This window comes from Silurus aristotelis (assembly GCF_946808225.1).
Source record: "Silurus aristotelis genome assembly, chromosome: 5".
In the NCBI taxonomy this organism is placed as follows: domain Eukaryota; kingdom Metazoa; phylum Chordata; class Actinopteri; order Siluriformes; family Siluridae; genus Silurus; species Silurus aristotelis.
Window position 1 is genome coordinate 21,885,242 of NC_139578.1, and position 14,727 is coordinate 21,899,968.

At 36.4% G+C, this 14,727-nt stretch overlaps 1 protein-coding gene across 1 annotated transcript in view; it reads left to right on the forward strand.

Moving 5' to 3' along the window:
* The first annotated feature begins 616 nt into the window (after positions 1-616).
* Positions 617-14,727, forward strand: part of acap1 (ArfGAP with coiled-coil, ankyrin repeat and PH domains 1) — a 20,806-nt gene continuing 6,695 nt past the window's right edge. The window contains exons 1-18 of the mRNA XM_083541451.1: positions 617-1,336; positions 3,717-3,774; positions 5,343-5,462; positions 5,980-6,033; positions 6,172-6,230; positions 7,255-7,438; positions 8,597-8,641; positions 8,782-8,877; positions 10,021-10,095; positions 10,197-10,309; positions 10,653-10,704; positions 10,847-10,947; positions 11,145-11,256; positions 11,885-12,078; positions 12,499-12,568; positions 12,733-12,827; positions 13,932-14,125; positions 14,431-14,475. Of these exons, the coding sequence (XP_083397577.1) occupies positions 1,284-1,336; positions 3,717-3,774; positions 5,343-5,462; positions 5,980-6,033; positions 6,172-6,230; positions 7,255-7,438; positions 8,597-8,641; positions 8,782-8,877; positions 10,021-10,095; positions 10,197-10,309; positions 10,653-10,704; positions 10,847-10,947; positions 11,145-11,256; positions 11,885-12,078; positions 12,499-12,568; positions 12,733-12,827; positions 13,932-14,125; positions 14,431-14,475 (1,720 nt within the window). The 5' untranslated portion in view covers positions 617-1,283. The remainder of the gene's footprint in view (positions 1,337-3,716; positions 3,775-5,342; positions 5,463-5,979; positions 6,034-6,171; positions 6,231-7,254; positions 7,439-8,596; positions 8,642-8,781; positions 8,878-10,020; positions 10,096-10,196; positions 10,310-10,652; positions 10,705-10,846; positions 10,948-11,144; positions 11,257-11,884; positions 12,079-12,498; positions 12,569-12,732; positions 12,828-13,931; positions 14,126-14,430; positions 14,476-14,727) is intronic.

The following is a 14,727-nucleotide window of genomic DNA, read 5'->3' on the forward strand; positions in this document are numbered from 1 at the left end:
CATAGATATTGCTTCTGAATCGAAATCCTTCTAGCCAGAAGGCTATACAGCGCCTGTTTACCAAGTTATTATGTAGCTTATCTGTCTAAACTCACTAGACTTATTAATCAGGGAAACCTTACCATACTGTGATAGGGATTTAAAATGGATAATTATTGCAATGACAAGTTTATTTGTTTGCTACTAAATAAGCGAACAGACACCACCATAGGACTACATATTTTAGTGATGGATCATCAAAATGTCTCTGTAGAGCTTCCGTGCATTCTCCTCCTTTGGTTCTCTTCACGCCTTCTAATTTTCCTCCCACCAAAACATGTCTGTATGTGGATTGGTTAAAGGTATGTGTGCGTGGTGTCCTGTCATGGACTGGAATCTCCTGTCTAAAAGAGGCTCCTGATTCACTGCGACTGTGAAGTGAAGGAGTGTTTGGCAGTGTGGTGAACTTTGGTCACTAATAATAATAATAATAATAATAATAATAATAATAATAATAATAATAATAATAAAGACAATCATCAAGTAGTTAAAGTTACAATTTGCAGACAATGTTTCTTTGACAATGGTTCGCTTGATGGCAGGTTCATCATTAACTTGAAGAAACATCAGCAGGACGCGTAACACCCGGAAACAGAGCGTGTGGTGGTGGTGGGGGGCGGACCAACGAGAGAGAGAGAGAGAGAGAGAGAGAGAGAGAGAGAGAGAGAGAGAGCAGTGTCTGCTGTGACGACCTTAATTATTCCCCGAGGAGCCATCACCATCACCATCACCATCATCGTTTTTATTTTAGTGGTCCGAGGTTCTCAGAAGATCCACGCGCGCAGTCAGTGTGTATAAGTAGTCGGAAGTTTAGTGCTCAGTGGAGCGAAAGATCACGCGCGCTGGATAGGAAAACGAAAACTCCCCTGACTTCGACTTGCACTTGGCGTTTATTTATTTTTATTTTTTATTTTTATGTATGCCTACAAAGTTTAATTTTTATGAATGTGTATTTAATCTGTTCCGGGCGTATGGATAGCAAGGTCAAATACAGAAGGAATTGTTTTATAAATATGAACTTTCCAGGTTAATCTGGGATTGCGTTCTACAAACTAGTTTGCTGTAAAAGCTGCGGTGTGATTCATTCGGAGAGTTGACAATGAGAGCAAAACACTTGGACACAGTTTAATAGGACTGCATTGGAGTGCGACTTTCAGAACAAACGCAAAGGGACTGCTACAGCTCATGACCCAAGAAGGAGTAATAATATAATACTTTATACATTACATGTTGCCACTGACAAAATGACTGTCAAGATGGAGTTTGAAGAGTGTTTAAAGGACTCCCCCAGGTTCAGGTAAGCACACTGAAGTATGTTTAAAAATAAAAAAGTTTAACCACAAAAAAACAAAACTTCCTGTCCTTCTAGTTCAGGGTTAATTCTTAGTCCAGATATTCAGACTTGTCACAGGCATTATCATAAAACATGTTATCTTTCAACTGCACTACTCGGTGAAAGTTGTTGTGGGGCTGTTTGACAAAAAAATTCGAGATTACAGTGGAGTGAAATGCAAACATTAAGTTGTCCAGACGTCCTGGCGCTGGAAAAGGGTGGTTTTGGTTAGAGAAATGAATGGGATGAAGATGCTTGTAAGGCCATGAATTGAGTCAACATGCAGAGCTCGTATCTGCCTGGCCCTGCTTAACAGTGTAAATGTGAGAAGGATGTACAGCATTTTGTTACTTAAAGTTTTGGCCAAACGTTCCTTTTCTAAAAGCATATTTTCTTTGGAGGAAGAAGCAAAACTGAGGCTAAGCGTCTTTATACCTTCTTAGTAAAATTATAGGTTTGTTGAGCCAAACAGAGAATGACTTTGGAGAGATCTAATACTGGTAGTTAATGTTGTGTTGGGTGTGGCTGTGTTGCACAAAGGTGATGGTGACATTATCAGCACTATCTGTGGTTTCTTGCTTGCTTTGACCATTATTTTTATTTCAAGAATCTAAATTGTTTTCTTTAAACCCCCCCCCCCCCCAACACACACACAGTACATTTTTTCCTTTTTGGCTGGTGGACTTACACAGTGGAAAGTGTGAGTGTACTGTCCTGAGGATGCATGTAGCAGATAGAAACAGAGAAGGGGTGGAGTGGGTTACAGAACTAGGCCACAAGCAGGCGGTAATACACCCCCCTTTCTCCGCCCTCTCCCCCCCTCTCTTTCCCCATGTTTCTTTCATTATCTCTCTTTGCATTCTACTGTACTGTTATCTCATTGGATAGAAGTGTTTCGCATTCTTTGTTTGATGCCAGAAAACACCTAGGCATTTACAACACACGATCACAGCCACTTTAAATGGGAAAATGAATTGACTGGGAGGGCTCTTAAGAAAAGCTTCGGACATAAACAAAATCCAGGCCCACTAAAGTGCTGCCTCCCGTTGCTAGGTGATGCCTATGTGGGGGATGGGAGAGACAGGAAGTAAAGCGATACCAACATGATAAAAATGAGACAGGAAGTGTGTTTTCAGGGGTGGATCACTACGGAAACATCAAGTCCCTCTCAAGCACACTGGTGTATGAAAAAACAAGAAGCTAATTCAATTAAACGTGACATAGTTAATAATTATGATGTTGGTATTGTGCAGTCAAAGCCATTATGGTGCATTTTAAATGATTTATTTTCTGATTAAAAACCCATAGATTGTACATTGCAGTGAAAATAACTCTTTATTTTCTCTTCTGTTCTGCTTTACTTGCGTATTAGTGTGAAAGTGCTAGCGGAAGCCACAGGGTCTGAACCCTGTGTGTGCGCTCAAAAACTTTTGCAATTTTAATAACAGTAGATTCTTTCTTTCTTTCTCTCTCTCTCTCTCTCTCTCTCTCTCTCTCGCTCTCCTTCTGTTCACATGTGCATGCATAAGTAATAAACAGGTCAGCTATAACATTAAAACTACATACCTGTAGGCCTTGTGCCCCAAAAAACAGCTGTGACACATTGTGGCATTGACTCTACAAGACACTCTGAAGGTGTGCTTGAATATCTGGTTCCAAAACATTTGCAGCAGATCCTTTAAGTCCTAGGAGTTGGAGACTCTTGGATCAGAATGTTTGTCCAGCAGTTCCCAGAGATACTTGACTGGATTGATATCTTGATCTCATTGTTATGTTCCTTAAACTATTTTTGCCTTCCTTCTTTCCAAAGTGCATGCTGGATCCATCTTTTCTTTTACACACTACACACACTCAGCAGTCTACATGATGTAAAAGAAAATTTCATTCATCAGAATGAAATTCACCTTGTTCCATTGCTCACTGGTTCCAGTTATGATTCACAAGCATTCATGCTCGTGACTCTGTCACTACATACCAGGAACACTACACAAGGCATTCTATTTCTGAGATGATCTGAGCCTTTCATTTAAATATTACAATTTGGCCCATGTCAAGATTGCTAGGATCCTAATGCTGTCAAATTTCTTTTCTATGTCCAGTTTGTCAGCTTTAAAACCTAAATATTTATTTACTGTTAATCATATTAATTAATAAAATTCACTTTCCACTGTCATTTGGTTTATTGTTATATTTAATGTTATACAGTAGCTGATCAGTGAACAGAGAAACAAATGCATAGCAACCATCACTGATCTACCAGTTTTGTTTATAATTGTCCTGCAAAGTTGCTGAATTGCCTGAACAATTTGGTGTTTTTATGTTTAATCTGATGTTCTGTCATCAGGGCAGCCATTGAGGCAGTGGAGGGGGATGTGAGTGAACTGGAGACACGCCTCGAAAAGGTACGTTGACTCTGAAATCGAATTATTCAGCATCATTTTATTTGTTTTTTGTTTTTCTAAGTAAAAAAACATTCAACTCTAAACGAATGAATTACAGTGCTCCCTTTGTCGCATTGCTCTATTAAGAGAAGTGCAATTCTTCCCCTCATTCCTCTCCAACAGCTTCCATTCGCAGATTTTAGTGAAGAGAGATAGTGTTTACATGAACTGAAAGAGGAATAACACATTTGACGGCTTTTGCCCAGCCCCTTGTTCAATTCCCTATCAAAAATTTGAGTGAAAGTTCTCACTAAGTATACAATTACTTTCTGAACTTCCAAAATTTAATAACATGACAGTATTGCTGATAATGTACACATCTTATAGCAAATAGTCGACACCATTTACAATGTGTCTGTGTGCCCATGCATTTGTTTGTTTGTTGGAGGTGTATGCGTCTGTTTGTATGTCAATATGTCAGTGACGCTTTACAACTGATTCTTTTCTTACGCTTTCGAAGTATCAGAATCATATCTGGATAGTAATAGCATGGATAGAAGTGCACATGTAAGTATCCTAAGGTGCAGTTTAAATAGATTGCTAAACACTTTAGGGTGCTGTGATTCGTTTAGCCACGTTTTATGCAATTGTAAAGGCATCCTTCTGCGAAAGCCACTTTCAACTAACATTACATCATAACAAATGTGGTCCATTACTGCTGAGATGGATGCTTCACATAAATTCAAAATTAATCATTATGTTTCTATCTTTTTATATCGGTTAGATCATCTAAAAAATGTGAAACAGTATAGGAAATGAGTGGGCAATTGTATTTAGATGATTTTTGCATTAATTTAAACACATTGGTTCCTGAAAGTGTTTATTAGGGCCATTAGAGTATTAAAGAGTAAATAGGAAATCAGAATTTCCTGCTCATTTTTAGGAAGTGATTCTCAATATCTATGAAAAGTGATTTTTCTAATGTAAAAAAAAAGAAAAACGGCACATGTCCTATAAAAACCCACTTTCCATTACACTTAATCTATTGGACTGTTCCACTTTTAATGCAAATACACAACATTTCTATGTAGTAAGCTCACTCAAGGACTTTTGAGATTTTACCAGAAAAGGTCTTTTAAAAAAAATGTAAAACATGTCATGCCAACACACAGACTGACTGACACCCTGTATTAAATGTAGTAATGATTTCCTGTAAAGAACTCTTTGCTAGGATTAAAATGTATGTAGCGAACACGTATATGCAGAGTGTTGAAACATACCAGTGATACAATTATACTAAATATCAGCACTCTTGAAACTCCACTAGTCCATTGCAACTAGCAGTTGTATAATTATCATTTAAATCAATTGTTAGATGTTTAAAAAATTATTCTAATAACTGGTAAGTACTTAATTATGCAGAAATTATGCAGAATTAAATAGCATGTTACAAAACAGCAAAAAAGTAAAGCAATAATGGTGAATACTATTCTCGTGTTGTACTATATATGGGATACGGCGGTCACATTTCATTGTGGTTAACTGTAAAATTTGAAAATGTAACAGCGCTTGTGTTTGGGTGTGTCCAGTTGGTGAAGCAGTGTAATGCCATGCTGGAAGCAGGCCGAACATATTGCCAGAGCAGTAAGAGTTTTGTAAATGGACTCAGGGAACTTGGATACCACCTTTCTGATGAACCAACCATGGGGGTAAGTGATCCACTCAGGTTCTGGATATCCAAATATGAATGTTCATGCAGAGAAAGAGGGCCATGGCTAAAAAATAAGTCATGAGTAGTAGGTCATTAGCTTTTACCAAGTCAGTCTGAACTTGGGATTTGCTGCATTTTCTTTTGTGTGTGCACGGCATGCGCAACCAATTAGTGTTTGGCCATCACAAATTCCACTGCGACCTAGACATCATGGAATGGCTTGTTTGAATTTAACCACACAGTGTAGCCCACAACAGCATATCAGGATGTGATCACTCGTCATTATTAGCAAGGAAAGGAACTTCCACAATGTGACTGACCATTTGTTTGGTCAGTATGGTTTTGCACATAGCATGCAGCAAACATACTGCAGTGGAGAGTAACTATAAAACAGGATGCTCTTTGTGCGCTCTTTGTACTCTTTGTATGTGTACAAATCATGGAGGATTTTATGATACAATTCTCAGTAAGACTTTGGGTCTCTTTAATTTTCTTGCTTGTGGTAAACCCTTCAGGACTGTCTGGAAAAGTTCTCCAAGAAGCTGTCCATCATTCTCTTGGCTCAGGAGGTAAAGCCAGACACACACATTACTCCTTTTCACTGTCACTGATGGTAACTAACAAATATGCTCACTCTTTCTCAGGATGTGTCTCCATATTCACTCACCCTTTTCTGCTGCTCTGTCTTATTCTTTCTCTCCTGCCAGGAGCTCATTGAAAACACACAGAAGACAGTGAAAATGAAGCTGCAGAGTTTTGTGAAAGAGTGAGTAACCTCCTGGAAGTTTTAAGTCATTAATTAATTTTATTTGTTAATGTTGATGTAAAAACAATAAAGTGTATATGACAATCGCTCATGAAATAATTAAATGTTGACGGGTGTACAGAAGTCATGCTAATTTGTCATAACCTTCCATCCAGAGATGTTGCTGACTGCTGATAATCGTTTGCAAATGTTTGATCAGTTGAATGTAATAATCTCTGGTGCATATGTCTAAAACACCATATTCATCAGTGTCAGATAAAGTGTACTGTCTTATGCTCTACCCAGTTTAAAGAAATCCACATGGTGTTTGATGATGGCATGGAAAACTTCAATTTATGCACAAGCTTAGTGTTGCACAACATGCATACAGTCTTTTAATGTTTATCTGATTTGGTAAAGGTTAATTTCAATCCTACAACCCCAATGAATTTTTTTATTTTTTTATTTTTTTTTTATTTTTATTTTTTTTACAAAAAATGTAAATTAAAATCAGAATGTAGTCATTTGCAAAACTCATAAACCCATATTTTATACTTATTAATATTTAAACTGCAGAAATGTACCATTTTAAGGAAAAAAGGGTCTGGACCTTTCTCCAGGTGAAATCAATTGGTGCATCATGAAACATAAAATATGATAAAGAAGATTTAGGATTGTTGAGCAAGTAGAATCCTGTGTCAGACACGAACATATCTGATAATTGTCTCAACTTTTTATGGAACTTTTTGCAGACATCAAATTAAAAAGTACTTTATATTTTACTTAAAATGGTACATTACCCCAGTTTAAACATTTGATATGAATTTAATGTTCTATTGTAAATTAAATACTGGTTTGTGGGATTTGCAAATAATTGCAGTCTGTTTTTATTTACATTTTCCCAACTTGGAATTTGGGTTGTGTGTCTGTTGTCAGACTTTGAGAACATACCCATTAAGGTCAGCGCTTAGTCGAATTCATACTTGCTTTGGCCAGTAACATGATTTGTTCTTTAACTGTATATAATATTTTCTGTCTGTTTCAGTGATGTGAAACGCTTTAAAGATGCACGTAAGGAATTTGAACGCAGCAGTGAGACTCTTGAGGCAGCTTTGGGGAGGAATGCTCAAGCTCCACGGGGAAAACCACATGAGGTTGAGGAAGCTAGTCAAGCCTTAACACATGCTCGTAAATCCTTTAGATCAGGGACTCTGGACTATGTACTGCAGGTACTTACTTATCCAGATATTCACAATTCATGTAAGGTGAAAAACAGAAAGATGCACTATTTTGTTATGATGCACTTTAAAGTTTCATGTTGCTATTTGTTTATTTCCCCCACAATATATTTTTTTTCTATTGTAAAAATGTTCTTAATGCAAATATTTTGGTTGTTTAACATTTCTTAGATAACCAATAGGATGCATTTGCAAATATTGCATTTTTTTTTTTTATTTACAAGGATGTCATTTTAGTGTCTACGTACTAAATACTAATACTTAATACTAATTCACAAGTAATGCCATTTTAGTACCTATGCAGTGCACTATTTACTTAGTGGGACAGCATTTGTCATTTATCCACAGACTTATAGACTCTGTTGGGAAATGTCAAGTAATTAAACTCAGATGTGTGCATAATTTCATATAGAGATATAGCACACAGGGCAGAAGAAAGTAGTTTCACAAGAGAAACAGCATTCTGCAGAATGTTTACACCACTCATCTTTTTTTTAGCTTGTATAGAGAATAATTTGCTTTTGTTCACCCATTTATTAAATACAGACTAACATAGTTACAGTATGTCTGCTTTGCCAGTCATCATACGTATTTTTCATCTGTTGGGATCTGTGGGCACAAAGTGGTTGTAGAAGCCACTGTGGCTGTAAAAATTCTGATAGTTAGCACTTTCTTGATCATAAAATTTTACCCAACATAATCACTGCTACTGCAGCACTATTGCAGCAGAAGGCTGAATTATCAAGAAGACAATCAGTAAAGCTTTCGCCGTATGCATCGTTTATTAGACCATATTAAACTGCAGTATGTTTGACAAATGCATAAAAGTTTAACTGCAGTGCAAAAATTAGAAGTTATGACCTCATATTTTCCTTCTTGTAGCAGTAAGATCAACAATAATGCATTTTCAATTAATACAATTTGGCAGATTTTGATGCAGTTGTAACCTTAGATGGTATTTCGACTTCAGTCTCAGGACTGGGGAGAAATCACACTAGCTTCATGGTAGATATATAAGTAAAAAAAAACCACACTCCTTACTTCAGTGGATAACTTTCTAGTATTAGAGTAAGACTCTCTCACTATTCTTTTTTTTTTTCTTTCTATTCTGCTTTTTTATGATTTTTTTTTTTTCTTCTGTTTTCTTAGATTAATGTAATTGAGTCCAAGAAAAAGACTGATCTACTGATGGCGGTATGTTTCTTCATTCGGTACTTACTGATGTAATGTTTTTTTCAATACAGTAGTAATTGAATCTGGCAGAAGAGAATAACCTTATTCTTTAAAAAAATAATCTGTCTGTTTGTGCGTTTGTGTGTCTGTGTGCAAAACAGATGCTCTCTCTGATGGAAACACAAGCTGCGTTCTTTCAGCAGGGTCACCAGTCCCTCACAGAACTGGAGGAGTATCGTAAGCAACTTAGCAATGAGGTGAGAAGAAGAGACTGCCAAATGATTGCTGACCTACTCACAGATTATTTATTTAAAAATACATCATGGGACATCTGACTTTTCCAGCTATATTTGTTTTTTTTCCTCAAACTGTTTCCTCAAAGTTAGAGGCACACAATTGAATAGGATGTCTTTGGATGTGGTAGTATTACATTTTCCCTACACGTGAACTAGGAGACCCAAATCTATAGTGTATGTAATATAATCTTCACTGTGTCTTTTATATAAATCATTATTAAGTGAAACTGCAAAAAAATACCATAATACTGTATCTTGATTAATGTTTAATTTTGAATTATACATTTTAGATATAAAATAGATAAATGCATTATAGGCAAGCTCTCACTTGACAAGATTCTTTTCTAATGAAGTGTTTTCTACAGCTCTGGTTATCTAACAAGTAAGTCGTTTGAGACAGGAAGCACAGTCACCTTGTACTGGCCTGAAAAGCCGCAAAACCTGCTACAAAACTTCCTGCCTACACAGGAAATGGTGACAGACAGTGACAGCGTGAGGATTATATTAGAGTGCTTCATCTTTTATACATATATGGCATTAAATGTATAAATGAAACATTATTACAAAAAAAAACAAGAGTTGTTGCAAGAGAAGTAAATAGTATGAAATTGACAAGTGAGGGAGTGATGCATTATCAATTTGATAAAAGAATGCTCATTGTGACAACAAAGAAATGGATAGAATGTAGTAGTTTTATAGTACCCTGAAACATGGTATAGTAAGATATTTTATGATGCACTAGAAATGATCAGCCTTGCTTACTGGAGTGGAAGAAAGTCAGAAGAACTTTGATCACAAGCTTGTGACCAAGAAAATTTTATTTGATTAAAAAATGTAAAAAGTTCTAATGCAAAGAGAAAAAAAGAGCAATAAGCATCACAGACCTGTTGACCTGGACAGGAACGCAAATGTCAACACTTCCTGCTTCCTATTCATGGACATATTAAATGTCAAAACCTTTTAACCTGTTGACTATAATTAGCTGTAATACAGCACAACTTGCATTTACTAAATCTTAACTTTAATTTTTTAAATAATTATTGCTTATATATGGATGAAATGTAGATGGTCAGGAGAATAAGTCTCTTTCTCTCACTCTCTTAGTACACACAGCTTGTTCTAAACTCTGCAAGAGATAAGAGGGACATGGAGCAGAGACATGGTGACATCAAGAAAAAGGTAGTCATGCAGGAACACACACACCAAAATACAGTGCACAGTATTTACATAATGTGTAGCAAATATCATGCTATCATATTTGTGCCATATTTATTTGTCAGGATGAGTCTTATGATGAGTCCATCTTGGACTTCAGCCCAGATGCAGCCAGTGGGATCGCCATGGAGGGCTACCTGTACAAGAGAGCCAGCAATGCCTTCAAAACATGGAGCAGGTGCAACAAACCTCTTTCAATCACCTCAATCACCTAAACATCTAATAATAATATTTATCTATTATGTATTAATATTTGATATCTAGTATGGTAGTAATTATTTCGGTAATGCGATTTTAAGATATTTTAAATATGTTTTCTGATTCTCAATATTGCCATGCATTGAAACCATTTTGCAGTGCATCTCATTTCACAGAGCAGCAGAGGGCTTTCAAATTTAACACCGTGCAGATAAAATGCAGCAATTGCTTATTGCTCTAAACTGTTCTCATTTTTACAAATACAATTGTATTTGGAATGTAATTAATCAGTGCTTTTTTTCTCTTTACCCCCTTTTTTGTAGGCGCTGGTTTTCCATTCAAAAAAACCAACTGGTCTACCAAAAGAAATTCAAAGTAAACATTGCATTTTCTATTACATATTGCATTTTCATTTATGTAGTAAATCTATTTTAAATATTCGCACTGTCTTTTTTTATGCAAGTAAGTAAAAAAACATCAGAGGTCTACTTGACTTGACGACTTTTTCTGTCCTTAGGAGCAGCCCACTGTAGTGGTAGAAGATTTGCGCCTGTGTACTGTGAAACCCTGTGCTGAACAGGAGAGAAGGTTCTGCTTTGAGGTCGTCTCACCCTCCAAGTAAGTGTGTTTGTGGAGCATGATTTCTGTGGCGTAAAGTTATTGTGTAAGATGGTCAAGTGATGGTGAAAATGTAAAATGTGTATCTGTACATATACAGTGCCTGTGACTAGATTTTTTCATCCTGTGCGTGTGTAATCTGCCTACACTGATGCTTCACTGTTTGTTTGTGTGTATGTGTGTGTGTGTGTGTGTAGGAGCTGTTTATTGCAGGCAGATTCGGAGCGACAGCAGCAAGGCTGGATGAGTGCTGTGCAGAACAGCATTGCTTCAGCATTTCAGGATAGAAGAGAGGAAGCATGCAGCCCTGTAAGACACAAACATACATACACATTTAAATAAATTAAATAGTATCAGGTCAAAAAAAAATGTGCCAAAGGGACTGATCACAAACTCATTAAAATGCCTGTGAAAACAAGACAACTGCATGTCCAAATAAAAAATTGCTGTATTTGAATGGTCATTTATGCAATATTTCACAAGCTTCTTCAGAGACGAGAAGAAACTGCTTTTGACCTGCTGTTCAGGCTGTGTGACAGGGCAGTGTAAAACATCTGGAGGACAGTGCTGTCAATACATTGTCTTGAACAAATGAAGCACCTGCCAGAGCTTTCATATTATTTCTAAAAAAAAAAAAGAGTTTATTTTTTCATTTTGGCTCCGAACTGAATCGTTTAATTTTTCAGGAATCTATTTAGGAATGTGAAAATGAAGTTTTAATTAAACCTCAGTATGGTTAAATATAATCTGTATTTAAATAAATATTATTGTTGTATGCTTATGTAAATGAGGAACTAGTGAACAGGAGCTCGTTTCCATGCAGCTAAAGCTGATGCATAATTAGTGTAAGCACTAATTATGCATCAGCTTTAGCTGCATGGAAACGGTAGGTACACACACATGATTATACACTATTTGTATGTGTGTTTTGTTACAGAGAGAGCGCTGCAGCTCTGTGTCAGCAGGCACTATAAATCTGTGTATGGGAGAGCAAAAGGACTATAAAGCCTTGGAGGAGGTGCAGGCTATACCTGGGAACAGCCAATGTTGTGATTGTGGAGAACCAGGACCAGACTGGGCCTCCATTAACCTAGGCATAACACTGTGTATTACCTGCTCTGGAATACACAGGTAATACATCCTCACACACACACACACACACACACACACACACACACACACACACACACAAAAATACAATTTGTTCAAAAATTATGTATATGAATCACAATTATCCAGGAGAAAACGGCATCTTTTTACCTGTCACTCATCTTGTTTGTCTGTTCAGAAATCCTCTTGCACCAACATTCAGGTGCTCTAGTCTGAATCTGAATAGAGCAACTATATTTGTTTGGTTTTTAAAACATCTCACCACATTCTCTGAACAAATCCAGTTAAAAACATATATAACCAAGAATCAAGAAGCAGACAAATGTATCTGTTGTCCTTGTAGTTTCACCATGCCAAAGCACAAATGCATTTTTAAAGAATTCTTTATTTATGGTGATTTTTAATTACATTATTACCAGACATCTTTTATTGTTTCTTTAGGAGTCTGGGTGTCCATTTCTCTAAAGTACGCTCTCTAACTCTGGACTCTTGGGAGCCTGAACTCATAAAAGTAAAACACTCACAGACCAATGTTGTTTTCCCTTTTCCATGATTTTTTTTTCTTTAAACATTTTCACAATTTCATGGCAATTGAAAATTTATTAAAATGGGTTCTTGATTATTCACTCCTTCACAATCTTCCACCGTCACTTCTTTGTCTTTCTCACCGAGTAGCTGATGTGCGAATTGGGGAATACTGCGATTAACCGGATCTACGAGGCACGAATTGATGAGATTACAATAAAGAAACCACACCCTTCCAGTCCCAGGTATGCATTGTTTTCTGTTTTACACCCCCTGTCATCAGGGATACCACCAGGCTTTCAAACAGATACTTTAAAAGTTTTTTTTTGTACTCAATGTAATCACTACTGGATATCTCTGTTCTTTATAATGTGTTAGAAAATCAGTCGCTTTAAAAAGCATAGTGGATTTTAGAAGACGTAAGTGAGGAATCCGGATGCATGTGACAAGTTGTCCAGGTCCACATATTTGTTTCTCGTTGGTAATCGAATGCAAAACAAGTTCTATGTTGTGATAGGGATAGATATTCGAACAAAATGTGGATTTGATTTCAGATCAAGCTTATGCTAGTTCAGTAGTTAATGTTACATTCAAGTCACCAGTCTCTATACAATGAAGAGACCGGTTTTCAATAAAAATGCATGGTCTCCGGTTGCCTTGTTGCTTCAAGCCTTCATATTTGTGAATACAGTCTAATTATTATAAGTTTTAACCACAGCAATACTAAACTATTACTGAGCAAGACCCTTATTCACCTACCAAACTCAGTTATTAGTCCCGTTGGATAAAAGCCAGTTGAGTAAACCTGAATTTAAAACTTCACCTTGATGTAATGGTTTTTATGTATGGGCTGTTATACTGCCCTCTGCTGTCTTCTAACTGACATTACTAAACATACATTACCACATGCCCCAGACTACTAAGGACATAACCACAAAGGAAAAAAAACTTTAATGTCTTTGTGCTCTCCTCCCCTGCATGCACATCAGAGAGGAATGGCAGGTAACAGTGATGAGGCTGTTTCTGATGATTATTAGAGTAATATATAATGTTTTATATATATATATATATATATATATATATATATATATATATATATATATATATATATATATATATATACTGCATTTCATTGGCTCTGTTCATGTACATTGCACAATGACAATAAAGTTGAATCTAATCTAATAATTTGAGCATGATTTTGAGTATGGATTTAACTGAAAATTGCTGCATTGTGCAAATCTAAGCATGAATTTTAAAGACCGTAAGAGTGAAAGCTATGCCGCTAGGTTATTCATTAGGTTTTGTGTTACAGACTGTCAGATTGCATTGTTTTATCATTTCCTCAGGCAGGATAAAGAGTCATGGATACGTTCTAAATACGTGGAGAAAAAATTCATACACAAGCTTCCTGAAACAGGGCGTGGGACGCCACTGCGTCGCTCCAGTGCACGACGTCATCGAGCAACAACGCAAGAAAAACTAATCCAACGTCCTCCCCTTAAACCCAAACCAAACAGAGCCACTCTGGCTAGGAACACAGGTTTGACACCCCCACCATACCAAACACCCCCCCCCCCCACACACACACACACACCCACCATGTGTGAATATACTGTAAATACACTGTGTATACAATAGTGCAGAGTGATGGAGACTACAGTTGGCTGTTTATTATTTACATTCTGGTTTGTGTCCAACACAAACAAAAACTAGTTAAATTTAAATGCAATCATCATAAGGGTTGGAAGCAAAAATGTTATCTGTAAATATGTTTGTATTTTTTTTTTTTTTTTTTTTTTTTTTAAATAAGCTAATTGAATACATTTTATGCGATGTCTTCTGCAGGCCTGACCCCAACTGAAATCATGAACAGTATTGGCTCTCATAAAGGTATTTCTCTTTCTCATATATATATATATATATATATATATATATATATATATATATATATATATATATATATATATATATATATATATATATATATATATGCACACACACACACACACACACACACACACACACACAAATTCACATCTTTTGTTGTAGCATTTAGTTTACAGTGTTCTTAGCTGTGTGTGTGTGTGTGTGTGTGTGTGTGTGTGTGTGTGTGTGTGTGTGTGTGTGTGTGTGTGTGTGTGA